At 40.0% G+C, this 13205-nt stretch overlaps 1 protein-coding gene across 2 annotated transcripts in view; it reads right to left on the reverse strand.

Annotated features, from left to right (window-relative positions):
- Positions 1 to 13205, reverse strand: part of NARS2 (asparaginyl-tRNA synthetase 2, mitochondrial (putative)) — a 136976-nt gene that overhangs the window by 122468 nt on the left and 1303 nt on the right. The window contains exons 2-4 of one of the 2 annotated variants that reach the window (XM_008072060.1): positions 10713 to 10822; positions 9022 to 9142; positions 5595 to 5735 (exon numbers count right to left, since the gene is read on the reverse strand). In XM_008072060.1, coding sequence (XP_008070251.1) covers positions 5595 to 5735; positions 9022 to 9142; positions 10713 to 10822 — 372 coding nt within the window. Of the gene's footprint in view, positions 1 to 5594; positions 5736 to 9021; positions 9143 to 10712; positions 10823 to 13205 lie in introns of those variants that run through there. The other variant, XM_008072061.1, reaches the window with a different exon arrangement.

Here is a 13205-nt window from a genome sequence, read left to right on the forward strand (position 1 = left end):
ATTCCTTCTGTGTTTAGTACTTTCTTAAGTGTTTCATGTAGAGATGGTTTTGTGGCTGCATAAGTTCTTAGGGATTGGATATCTGGGAAAGATTTTAATTCTCCCTCACTGATGAAGCTTAGCTTGGCTGGGTAGGTTATTCTTGGTTGAAATTGTTTATCCTTTAGGACTTTGAAGATAGGGCTCCAAGCTCTCCTAGCCTGCAGGGTTTCTGCAGATAAATCTGCTGCTATTCTGATTGGTCTTCCATGGTGGGTGATCTGGCCTTTTTCTCTTGCTGCCTTTAGGATTTTTTCTTTTGTGCCTACTTTATTTAGGCGAATTATTATGTGTCTAGGAGTTGGTCTTCTCATTTGTTGTCTTGCGGGGGTTCTCTGAATCTCTTGTGTTTGAATTTTTGTATCACTGATTAGATGAGGGAAATTTTCTTGAATGATCTCGTGGAAAGTTTGTTCCAATGTGGTCTCTGTTTCTCTTTCTACCTCAGGGAGTCCGATTATTCTTAGGTTAGGCCTCTTGAGGTAGTCACTCATCTCTTGAAGGTTTTGTTCTGTCTTTTTTAGCTTATTTTCTGTGTTTTTAAGAGTTTGGGTTATTTCTATATTTTGGTCCTCAAGCTCTGAGATTCTTTCTTCTGCTTGGGTAATTCTGCTTTCCATGCTTATCAATTTGTTATTTATTTCATTCACAGTATTCTTTATTACTGTTATCTCAGATATCAGCTCCTTCCTAGTTTCTTCTTGTGTCTCCTCAATTCTTTTTAGTCTCTCCATTATTGTTTTGATATCTGCATTTGCATTTTGAAACCCTTCATTCTGGGGACTTTGCATTGTTTGTATTCCAAAGTCAATTTTCTCAGTGTCTGCTCTCCCAGGCGTCTGGGAGAGACCCATACTCTTCTTTTGGTTTTTCTTCATTTCTGTAGATTTTTCTCCCTTTACCCCTTTCCCTCCCCCTCTTCAATTCTGTTTTTGAGGGAAGGTGGGGTTGCTTTTATTTCTCTTCTGCAATGACCTGTTCTTCCTTATGAGGGTCTTCTGGTTTTGTTCACTTTTCCCTCTGTTTTACAGTCTGTCTATTCAGCAGTTTGCAGTCTTGGTCCGTTCAGAGAATCTCACAAGTTCACCTATGCCGTCGCCATCTTGCCCCGTCCGAAATGCATTTTTCTTTACTCTTCTTCCTAAATCTGGGAAGGAGGGGCTGGCGTCTCTGGTCAGGTCACCTAACTCTGGCTTCCAGCCTTTCTCATTCTTTTACTTTTTAACTATAGTTGACCCTGGAACAACATGGAAGTTAGGGGCACTGACCCCTATGAGAGTGAAAATTTGCGTATAACTTTTGCCTTCCCTAAAACTTAATGAATAGCCTACTGTTGATCAGACACCTTGCTGATAACAGTCAATTAACACATTTTTATTTCTATTTATTTTTTTGAGTTGGAGTCTTACTCTATCACCCAGGCTGGAGTGCAGTGGTACACTCACGGCCACAGCAGCTTTGACCTGCTGGGCTCAGGAGATCCTGCCTCCTCAGCCTTCTAAGTAGCTGCAATTACAGGCATGTGCCACCATGCCCGGGTAATTTTTTGATTTATTGTAGAGATGAGGTCTTACCAAGTTGCCCAGGCTGGTCTCGAACCTGTGAGCTCAGGCAACTGTCTCACCTCAGCTTCCCAAAGTGCTGGGATTATAGGTGTGAGCCACCATGCCCGGCCAACATGTATTTTATATTTCACAAAAATTGCAAGATTTTCTCACCTATTGGTGTAGCTGCAGTGGCAGCTTCACCAAGTTTCTTCTCCGTCTCTTTTTGTTTTCCCAGTGATTCTTCTGCTGGATTCATTTATCTTGAAATGGTAAGCAACTGCATCTACAGACCTACATCTTTGGTACATATCAAGCTATTTTTTTTTTTTTTGTAATGTCATGATTTTCCTCTACTTCTTGTGAGCACTTCCAGCATTCCCAGTAGCACTTTATATAGGTCTCTTGGTGTTATTCAAGGTTTACAGTATTGCATTAAACATGGTGAAATGGAATGAGAGAACTGCAAGAGATCACTTTTTTAACTGTGATACACAATTTACTGGAGAGACAACTGTTCATGCAGACATGATGAGTGTCTCAGGTATTTTAAATGGATACTCGCAACACTTGAACTCACTGCAATAGCAATAGCTTCAAAATCATTACAGTAGTGAAGTATGTACTGCAGTTAATTTTATGCAGTTATGATTTAATAATGCATCTTTGTTTACATTTCTCTTGACTGAAAATGGCATCATGTATGGTATATAAGTGTTTGTGTACGTTTGATAAATTTTAATTTTTTTATATTAGATTGTCTATATCTTATGGTAGTAAATAATAGACTCGTACACACATACGCTTTACACAATTACGACATCTAGTTTTTTCTTAATTATTTCCATGTTTCTAGGCTATGTAGATTGCAAGATTTTTCAAATAAAAATATGTATTAATGAACTGTTATCAGCAAGGTGTCTGATCAACAGTAAGATATTCATTAAGTTTTAGGGAAGGCAAAAGTTATATGCAAATTTTCACTCTCAAAGGGGTCAGTGCCCCTAACTTCCATGTTGTTCAAGGGTCAACTATAGTTAGAAAGTAAAAGAATGAAAAGATATGACACGATAACACTCATCAAAATAAAGCTCTAGAGGCTATAATAACACCAGACTAAGTAGATTTTAAAGTAAAGAAAATTAATAGAAGCTGGGCTCGGTGGCTCAGCCTGTAATCCCGCGACTTTGGGAGGCTGAGGTGAGTGGATTGCCTGAGCCCGTGGGTTCGGGACCCGCCTGGGCGGGCGAGACCTCATCTCTACAATAAATCAAAAAATTAGCCGGGTGTGATAGAGCGCACCTGTAATTCCGGCTACTCGGAAGGCTGAGGCAGAAGGATCACTGTAGCCCAGCAGGTGAGGCTGCGATGGCCGGGAGTGGCCACTGCACTCCAGTCTGGGCGACAGAGTGAGACTCCAACTCAAAAAAAAAAAAGAAAATTAATAGAGATAAAGAAAAGATTGACAAAACTGGTATACCTCTAGCCAGACTGATCATCAAAAAAAAGACATAAATTATCAATAGCAGGAATTAGATGACATCAATATAGTCTACAGATATAAAATGATAATACGCCGGGCTTGGTGGCTCAGCCTGTAATCCTGCGCCTTTGGGAGGCTGAGGCGGATGGATTGCCTGAGACCGCTGGTTCGAGACCCACCTGGGCAGGCGAGACCTCATCTCTACAATAAAATAAAAAATCAGCCGGGCGTGGTAGCGCATGCCTGTAATTCCAGCTACTTGGAAGGCTGAGGCGGAAGGATCGCCGGAACCCAGCAGGTCGAGGCTGCGGTGGCAGGGAGCGGCCACTGCACTCCAGTCTGGGCGACAAGAGTGAGACTCCAACTCAAAAAAAAAAAAAAGAAAGAAAAAAGATAATAAGGGGGTATTGTTAAAACCTTATGGCAAGATATTTACAATTTAAATAAGATAGATCAGTTCCTTGAAAGACACAGACTACCAAAGTTCATTCAAGAAATAGATAACCTATATCTATTAAAGAAACTGAGGCTAGTCATGGTGGCTTACACCTGTAATCCCAATCCTTTGGGAGGCCAAGGCAGGAGGAATATTTGAGGCCAGGAGTTCAAGACCAATCTATGCAGCACAGCAAGACCCTATCTCTACAAAAAATAAACTTGCTGGGCGTGGTGATGCACGCCTGTAGTTCTAGCTATTCAGGAGGCAGAATTGGGAGGATCGCTTGAGGCCAGAAGTTTGAGGTTATAGTGAACTATGACTACACCACTGCATTCCAATCTGGGTAATAGAGCAAGACAATACCTCTATTAAAAAAAGTATACATAAGGAGGATCTTTGAAAGTGTCACAAATCTCCAAAAGTGTTTTCAATATACTTATTGAAAAAAATTCACATATAAGTGGACCTGTGCAGTTCCAGCGGATGTTGTAAAAGGATCAAATATATTTGTGTTTTTATATTTTAAAATACATTGCTTGCATATAAAGTGCATGGCAGCATTGTGTTGGATCTTGCTTTTTGAATCCAGTCTGATAATCTCTCCTTAATTTGCATGTTTAGATCGTTTACATTTAATGTGATTATTGATATGGTTTCGTTTGAGTCTGTCATCTTGCTGCTTGACCTTTTTTTTAATTTTTAATTTTAAATATGTGGGGTACAGGTGGGAACTACTCCCCTCGACACACGCACAGAAAAAAAAAACCCAAATTTTAACGTGCACACTTAGATAGATTTACTAGTGAAGTTAATTCTATCACATTTAAGAAAAAATCCTAGCTAGGCGCAGTGGCTCAAGTCTGTAATCCCAGCCCTTTGGGAGGCCAAGGCGAGAGGATTGCCTAAACTCAAGGGTTCAAGACCAGCCTGGGCAATTTGGCAGGACCTCATCTGTACAACAACAACAAAAAAAAATTAGCTAGACATGGTAGCGCGCATCTGTAGTTCCAGCCCAGGATCGTCTGAGCTCAGCAAGTCGAGGCTGCGGTGGCCATAAGCGTGCCACTGCACTCCAGCCTGGACGATAGACTGAGACTCCAGCTCAAAAAAAAAAAAAAGAATTATAATTCTATGGAAATACTTTCAGAAAAGACAGAAGGAGAGAATATCCCCAACTCACTGAATGAGACCACCCTTACCCTGATACCAAAACCAAACAAAGACATTATAAAAGGCAACTACAGAATAATATCCCTCATGGGTGTAGAGGCAAAAATTCTAAACAAAATTATAGCAAACTGAATCTAACAACATAATAAAAGAATAATACACCACGACCAGGTGGGGGAATGAAGGGTTAGTTTAATATTTAAAAAAATCAATCGGCCGGGCACCGTGGCTCAAGTCTATAATATCAACACTTTGGGAGGTCGAGGTGAGGGGATTGCCTGAGCCCACGGGTCAGACAACAGCCTGGGCAATTTGGTGAGACCTCCTCTGTACAATAAATCAAAAAATCAAAAAATTAGCCGGGCGTGGTAGCGCCTGTAGTTCTGACTACTTGGAAGGCTGAGGCAGAAGGATTGCCTGAGCCCAGCAGGTCGACGCTAGGGTGGCCGTGAGCATGCCACTGCCCTCCAACCTGGGTGATGGAGTGAGACTCGAACTCAAAAAAAAAAAAAATCAATCAATGCAATTCAGCATACTAACAAACTAAAACAGGAAAACCATAGGTCATCTCAAAAGATGCAGAAAAGTATTTGACAAAATCCAATAGCTCCTCCTGATAATACCCTCAGCAAATAAGGAATAGGAGGAACTTTCATCAACCAGATAGCCAACATCATAATTAACTGTAAAAACAAACTACTCATACACTCAACAACGTGGATGAACCTCAAAATAATTATGCTGAGTGAAAAAAGCAGACTCAAAAAAGAGTACATACTGAATGATTTCATCTAGATAACAATCTAGAAAATGCAAGCTAGTGCACAGTAAAAGGAAGCAGATCATGGCTGCTTGGGAATGAAGAGGCACAAAGAGGGAGAGGGATAACCAAAGGTCATGGAAATGTCTGAGGTCTTACCTTAAAGAAAGAATGAATGGCAGCTGTAGCTTCACTGCGAACCCTCAGTACAGAACCCAGAACATTGGTCCTACACCTGAGGTGAGGGTATTGTCTCAAGTATTCCAAAGGATGCCTTTCTTTATATTTGATAGGGAAAGCCTGCCAAGAAATAGAAAAACACATTATAAGCTAAAAAAGATACTCCTTTATAATATCAGCTTCAGGGCATTTCTTAAATAGTGCTTTAGAATGCAACTAAGATGCTCTCCTTCTAAACTTCTAAATATAACTGACTATAGTCCACACTATTTCCACCACATAGTGAAATGATGGGGTAGAGTCAGAGAGATGCAGGTTTGAATTGTGTGCTATTACTTATTAGTTACATTACTAATAGTTACTACTTAATAAGTTAAGTTACTGAGGCTCATCTGTTATTAATCAAGTTTTTATCCACTAGCTATCAATCACTTCTTACAAATCGAGAGGTTAAGATTAATTATGCAAAATATCTACTGTTTGGCACACAGGAGTTCAAAATATTGTAGCTATAAAAGATTGTGTTTTCTACCACTGTATACACACAGCTGGTGTTGAATTTTAAAATTACCTATATGTCTCGAAAGCCCACAATCACTCATAATCAACTGGTGCAATTTACTACTGTTTATCAACATGTTACTGGTGTCTAAGAATGTGAGGGAGCGTCAACAGTTTTCTTTCATCTAGCAGAGTAGTGAAGATTTACAAAAAATTTTAAAGGAAATTATAGCTCCATCCTGAAATATTTCTTTTTTTTTATTATAAAGATGTGAAGTACAAGTCAGGATTAGGTACATAAGTAATGTATGTGCAGGTGAAGTTTGGGCCTCCACCTGGTCCTCACTTCCTCTAGTTTAGCATCAGGTAGCCTTTTTGTCGTTATGTGCCTCCCCACTTTCTTCCCTCCTCTGGTAGTGTCCTGTGACTGTCAACCCTCATGTTGTTGTGATTAATGTCCCTTGAAATATTTCTACCCTGCCCACATTCACTTTACAAGATTAAGAAGACTGACATATTCTTTCAGCCAAAAACTAAAGTTTCAAGAAAAAAATATAACAGAGAAGCTTTAAAAAAAAAAAAAAGAGCTACATAGGCAGCCTGCATATTTTGGTCTCATCTATTCTTTTTGGGCCTTGTACACACATTAAATTTGTTTTGTTTTGGAGTTGGAGTCTCACTCTGTCATCCAGGCTGGAGTGCAGTGGCACGCTCATGGCCACCGCAGCCTTAATCTGCTGGGCTCAAGTGATCCTTCTGCCTCATCCTTCCAAGTAGTTGGAACTACATCATCCTTCCAAGTAGTTGGAACTACAGGCACGTGCCACCACGACCAGCTAATTTTTTTATTTATTGTAGAGACGAGGTCTCACCAAAGTTGCCCAGGCTGGTCTCGAACCCCTGTACTCATTCAATCCTCTCGCCTAGGCCTCCAAAAGTGCTGGGATTACTAGCTTGAGCTGGTCTCACATACTAAATTTTATGTTGTATGGGAACAAGCATCATACTTAGTAAAGTGAAAATGTGACCACATTACAACAGAGATCTGGGGATTGGGGACTGCTAGGGGCTCAGAATTCCCTCATATCAGAATACTTTAAAATGACACCAAACTGAAGGGGAAGAGATGGTGAAGGAACCAACAGAAGCCAAGAACACATTAGTCTGCCCACACTTATTGACAGGGTATAATACCAGTGGATGCCAGAAACCTCAAATAATACTGACCCCTATACACTATGTTTTTTCTTATACAGTAATGAGTGGTAGCGTACAGAGCATGGATAAGCAGGACAAAAGGATGATTCACAACCCAGGCAGGATGCAGCAGGACAGCTTGAGATTCTGTCACACTATTTAAAATGACGAGCAAATTAAAACTTGTAACTTGTTTATTTTTGGAATATCCCATTTGATATTTTCAGATTATAGTTCAGTACAGGTAACAAACTATGGAAAGCAAAACTGCAGATAACAGGGACTACTGTATTGAAACACATGGCAAATCTTTAATCCCTCTAAAACAGATTCACCTAAAAAAGTAAAAATAAAAATGATTACCTTCTCCCTTCGTTTCTTGATTTCCAAATTATACCCGTCTATTTTTCATAAATCTTAGAACCTGACTCCTGACTTTCCATGTCAATAAAATTTCTTAGCAAATTGTTCAGAATAACATTTTTAAAGAAAATCACCCTATTTTGTTCCTTCATTCCCTTACATTTAATTTCTATTATCCAAAACTAAAAATGAATCAGAATGATGCAATTTCCTTACATTTCCTCATTATTTGTTCCTTAAACGTTTGAAGACAATTATAGCAAAAACACAGAGTCAAATGGTTAGAATATAAATTTCAGCTGTGCCACTAATCAACTCATTACCTTAGGCAAGTCACGTCACCTGACTGACTGGGTCTCAGTTTTTTTCTCCATCATTGTAAAATTAAAGAACTGGATTGATAATCTTTAATTCTAGTCCCTCTAACCTCTTTATCAAGCTTATAAATATAAAACTACCAATGGAAGAATCTTGCAAAAACAGGCATAAATACATCTTAATGTAGATTTTCTTGTCTCTGTTCACCCTAAGCATTACAACATTGTAGATCCAATAGAACTTCCTGTGATAAATGGAAATGTTCTGCATCTGTGCTATCCAATAGCTGCATGCAACTACTGAGCACTTGAAATGTGGCTAATGCCACGCTGTATTGTTTTAATTGATTTAGTATCAAACAGTCACAGATGGCTGCATGATTGGTTCTAGATCATGCAAAAGTCATTTCAAGCCAGGCAAAGTGGCTCATACCTATAATCCCAGCACTTTGGGAAGCAAAAGCAAGAAGACTGCCTGAGCCCAGGGGTTCAAGACCAGCCTGGGCAACTTGGCAAGCCCTCATCTCTACAATAAATACAAAAATTAGCCAGCATGGGGACATGCACCTATAGTCCCAGCTACTTGGGAGGCTGAGGCGGAAGGATCGCCTAAGCCCAGTAGGTCAAAGTTATGGTAGCCATGACCCTGCCACTGCACTCCAGCCTGGGTGACAGAGTGAGACTCCAACTCAAAAAAAAGACATTTCTAGCTTTCCTAAGAATGTGAAACTGGAATGATCTGCCTTTGAATGTTATTGTGGCTGACTGGGTATCCTTGTAAAAGCAGCAATTTTCAACTGTGACAGGAACCACAAAGATGTATAGATTAATACTTATCTCTCACTCATATGACTAACCTATTTACATAAATAATTTTTGCTGTTCTCTCCACAGGCTCTATGGCCTGTTCCACTTACCTGAGAAATCACAACTGAAACATGTTCCAATCCAATAATCACATTTAAAATAGATTACTAGTGTATTAAATTAAGCCTAAACAGCCTCAACAAAAGTGTCAGAAAGCATACCTTGGCATCACAATTTCCAATAACTTCAATTTTTTCTGCTTTCAATTCCACATTTTGCCTTTTGGATGGGCTTTTTACCAGCTGCCCTTGGACTTCCACAGAACTCCCAAAAGTCAATTCTCTATATTAACAAAAAACTAAGATAAACAAGGTATAATTTTATATGACCTTCATCTTAATACAAACCTTGCTATCAAAAACATGAAAATACTTAATGACAGAAGTTTTTCATCCTTAATTGTCTTGAATAGACAAAGAATAAAAAAGACAGTGTTCAGAATCTATAGACGCACTATTGTATACCAAAATTGTAAAAATGAATTCCAGGCTAGGTGCGGTGGCTCAAGATTGTAATCCCAGTACTTTGGGAGGCGGAGGCAAGATAACTGCCTGAGCCTAGGGGTTCGAGACCAGCCTGGGCAATGTGGCGAGAGATTTTGTCTCTACAATAAATCAAAAAATTAGCCAGGCATGGTAGCATATGCCTGTAGTTCCGGCTACTTGGAAGGCTGAGGCGGAAGGATCGCCTGAGCCCAGCAGGTCGACACTGGAGTGCTGTGAGTGTGCCACTGCACTCTAGCCTGGGCGATGAAGTGAGACTCGACTCTGACTCAAAAAAAAAAAAAAAAAAAAGAATTCCATGAGCTTTAAAGTGGGAATAAACAAAGCTAAGGATTTGCATATAGGAATTTGGAATTAAAAGGTTATTTCACTATCCTTATTAAAAAGTTAGTTGGCCAAAAAACTTTTTTAAACAATTGCAGAGTACATGCAAAAACTAGTGAAATCAGAATAAGCTCTACAGTTTCCCTAACAGTACTATACCAATATCAATTCCCTGGCATGGATAACAAACTACGGTTACATACAATGTTATCATTGGGAAAGCTGAGTGAAAAGTACACAGTCCAATAAGAATACAGTTGATTACCATTCAGTGTGATAGAGTCTAAGGCAGGTAGGCACAGATGCCAAGGGAGTACAGAAAAGGGGTACCAGACACAGTCAAGATGATGCCTAAACGTGAACTATGAAAGACAGATGAAGAAGAGGTTGCATTGAACAGAGACAGCAACTATACATGCTGGAAGACAAGAAGGAGAACAGATTAGGAGAGCTGCAAGTACTAGTTTAAAAAGACTGAAGCAAAGTACTGGTGGGGGAGATTAGCCTGTGAACACATAGTGGACAAAAGGCCTGAGCTTGAAGAATCTTGATTCCAAATATGTGGGCTTGGCCGGACATGGTGGCTCATACCTATAATCCCAGCACTTTGGGAGGCTGAGGTGAGAGAATTGCCTGAGCTCATGGGTTCGAGACCAGTTGGGCAACTTGGTGAGACCTCGTTTCTACAATAAATAAAAAAATTAGCCAGGCATGGTGGTACGTGCCGGTAGTTTCAGCTACTTGGAAGGCTGAGGCAGTCCAGCAGGCCGAGGGTGTGGTGGCCATGAGCGTGCCACTGCACTCCAGCCTGGGAGACAGAGTGAGACTTCAACACACACACACACACACACACACACACACACACACACACACACACACACACACACAATTTGGGCTTGATCCTCAAAGCTTTGGAAGTAGATTTTATTTAGAAAGATCACTCAGGGGGCAATGGGAACACAGGATTAAGGAAGTGGGAAGCACTGGAGATGAAAAAGAAGGAATAAATTCTTTAAAAAGCTTACCTATTGTGAAAACTTGAATCTGCAACAACCTGAAGGTTTTCCAAAGATGACCCATCATTTACATGCAGGAACAAGACTTCCTTCTGGGATCTGACTGAACGAATCCATCCCTAAGGAATAGAATTTTTTTTTCTGAGAAAGCAAGATTTATTGAGAGGACAGAAAAGCTCCCACAATGGGAGGGGACCTGAGGGGATTGCCTAGGAATAGAATATTTCTAATGTGAGCTGAAAACACAAACATTTCACATTTCCATTACACATACACACACATAGAAGACTAAATGAAAAAAAAAATGTACTCACAATTCTACCTGAACAAATCAGCTGCTTTTAGTTCATCCATATGAATACATAATTTTATGATTCTTATCAAAGTTAGACACACTTTGGTATTTCCACCTTTTTGTTTTGTTAATTCATTCTGAATGGATTACTAATAGTACATCAAAGTCGATGAACCTAATTCACATAATCAATTCTCCCAATAGTGGCTATTTCAAGTATTTCTTCCCTGATCCCCTTGCCCCCAACCCCAAATATAAGTAGCAGGGCATATATCTTGGTGCCTTTTTCCTTTTCATATCAAAGTCCCAGGAGATTACATATTTATAGATTAGAAATATATTTATAAGATTTTTCTTTCTTTTACAAAGTAGCATAAAAGAAAAGCTCTCAAAAAATTTCTCACTATGAACCCAATTAGGTGACATAACCTCTCAAAAAGTCTGAACTTAAATGACAGGTACATGCGAGTACAAGTGAGATGTCTTCCAGTTAACCAGTAACACTAAAAACACCTTTCTCAGATACAACCAACTTAAGAGTTAAGAGAAAATAATGTTTTTCCAGCACACACCAAACAACTACGAAGTATCCCACAAGCGTAAAGCAAATAAGCATATACTGTCACCATTAAACACACTTAGGAAAAAGGAAGAGATGATCCTACTGAGAAAAACCATACAGTCAGTTGTGCCCAAAATATTATCAGCATATAACCAATATAAAAATATATTAATGAGGTATTTTGTAATTTTTTGGAATTTAGAATTGTATGCATTTTACACTTATACATCACATCTCAAGTTGGTCTAGCCTAGCAGTCCCCAACCTTTTTGGTATCAGGGATCGGTGTTGTGGAAGATAATTCCACGGACCAGGGTTGGGAGGGGATGCTTTTGGGATGATTCAAGTGCATAATATTTATTGTGCACTTTATTATTATTACATTTTAATATATAAATGATTATACCACTCATTTAAAAAAAGGGTTCGGACAAAAAAAGTGGTAAATAAAATAATGGGTAGGCCACGTGCAGACCAAAATAAATGTCAGATCCTGACTTAAAGCCTGCTACCAGTTGCAGCTGTAAAACTGAAGTACATCAATTCATTTACAGGATTTGATGGGGGTCTGCAAGCAATTGATTTATTATGGTTTCTGTGCAGACCAACCTCACTGCTAATGTTAATCTGTATTTGCAATCACTCCCCAGTGCTAGCATCACTGCCTCAGCTCTACCTCAGATCATCAGACACTAGATTCTCATAAGGAGCTTACCACCTAGCTCCTATGAACTATGAAAATTGAATATCTCTGCTGATCTGACACGAGGCAGAGCTCAGGTGTGTGCGATGGAGAGTGGCTGTAATACAGATAAAGCTTTGCTCATTCTCGTGCCCCTCACCTCCTGCTGTGGCCCAGTTCATAACAGGGCACAGGTTTATAACAGGGCACAGATGATGCTGGTCCATGGCCCAGGGACTGGGGACCCCTGGGTTAGTCAATTTCAAGTGCTTAAGTGGCTGGTAGCTACCATATTAGACTGCACAGGACTAAATGAAAGTTTCTAACTTGAGCAGTAGGACCTCTTTTCATCTTTGGATTCTCTCTTGACTGGCACAAAGAAACTATGATTAAAGTGTGACCAATTAATAGATCAATGCAGGTTGGGCACGGTGGCTCAAACCTGTAATCCCAGCACTTTGGGAGGTCAAGGTGAGGGCCTCCTCACCAGAGCCCACGGGTTCGAGAACAGCCTGGGCAACATGATGAGACCTCGTCTCTACAATAAATAAAAAAAAAAACTAGGCAGGCACGTTAGCGCACGCCTGTAGTTCCAGCTACTTGGAAGGTTGAGGCTGAAGGATTGCCGGAGCCCAGCAGACGGATGCGGGAATGACAGCGAGCGTGCCACTGCACTCCAGCCTGGGCAACTGAGTGAGACTCCAACTCAAAAAAAAAAAAAAAAATAGATCAATGCAAGAAAAGGTTGCAGTACAGATCATAGAAATAATATGAAACACAAAGAAATGCAAAAAAAAAAAAAAAAGAACAATGCAAGAAAAGTTTGCAGTACAGATCACAGAAAGAATACGAAACACAAAGAAATGCAAACCGGGCTCGGTGGCTCAGCCTGTAATCCTGCGCTTTGGGAGGCTGAGGTGAGTGGACTGCCTGAGCCTGCGGGTTCCAAACCCGCCTGGGCAA

This window comes from Carlito syrichta, unplaced genomic scaffold (assembly GCF_000164805.1).
Source record: "Carlito syrichta isolate Samal-C Ts95f unplaced genomic scaffold, Tarsius_syrichta-2.0.1 Scaffold314837, whole genome shotgun sequence".
NCBI classification, from domain to species: Eukaryota; Metazoa; Chordata; class Mammalia; order Primates; family Tarsiidae; genus Carlito; species Carlito syrichta.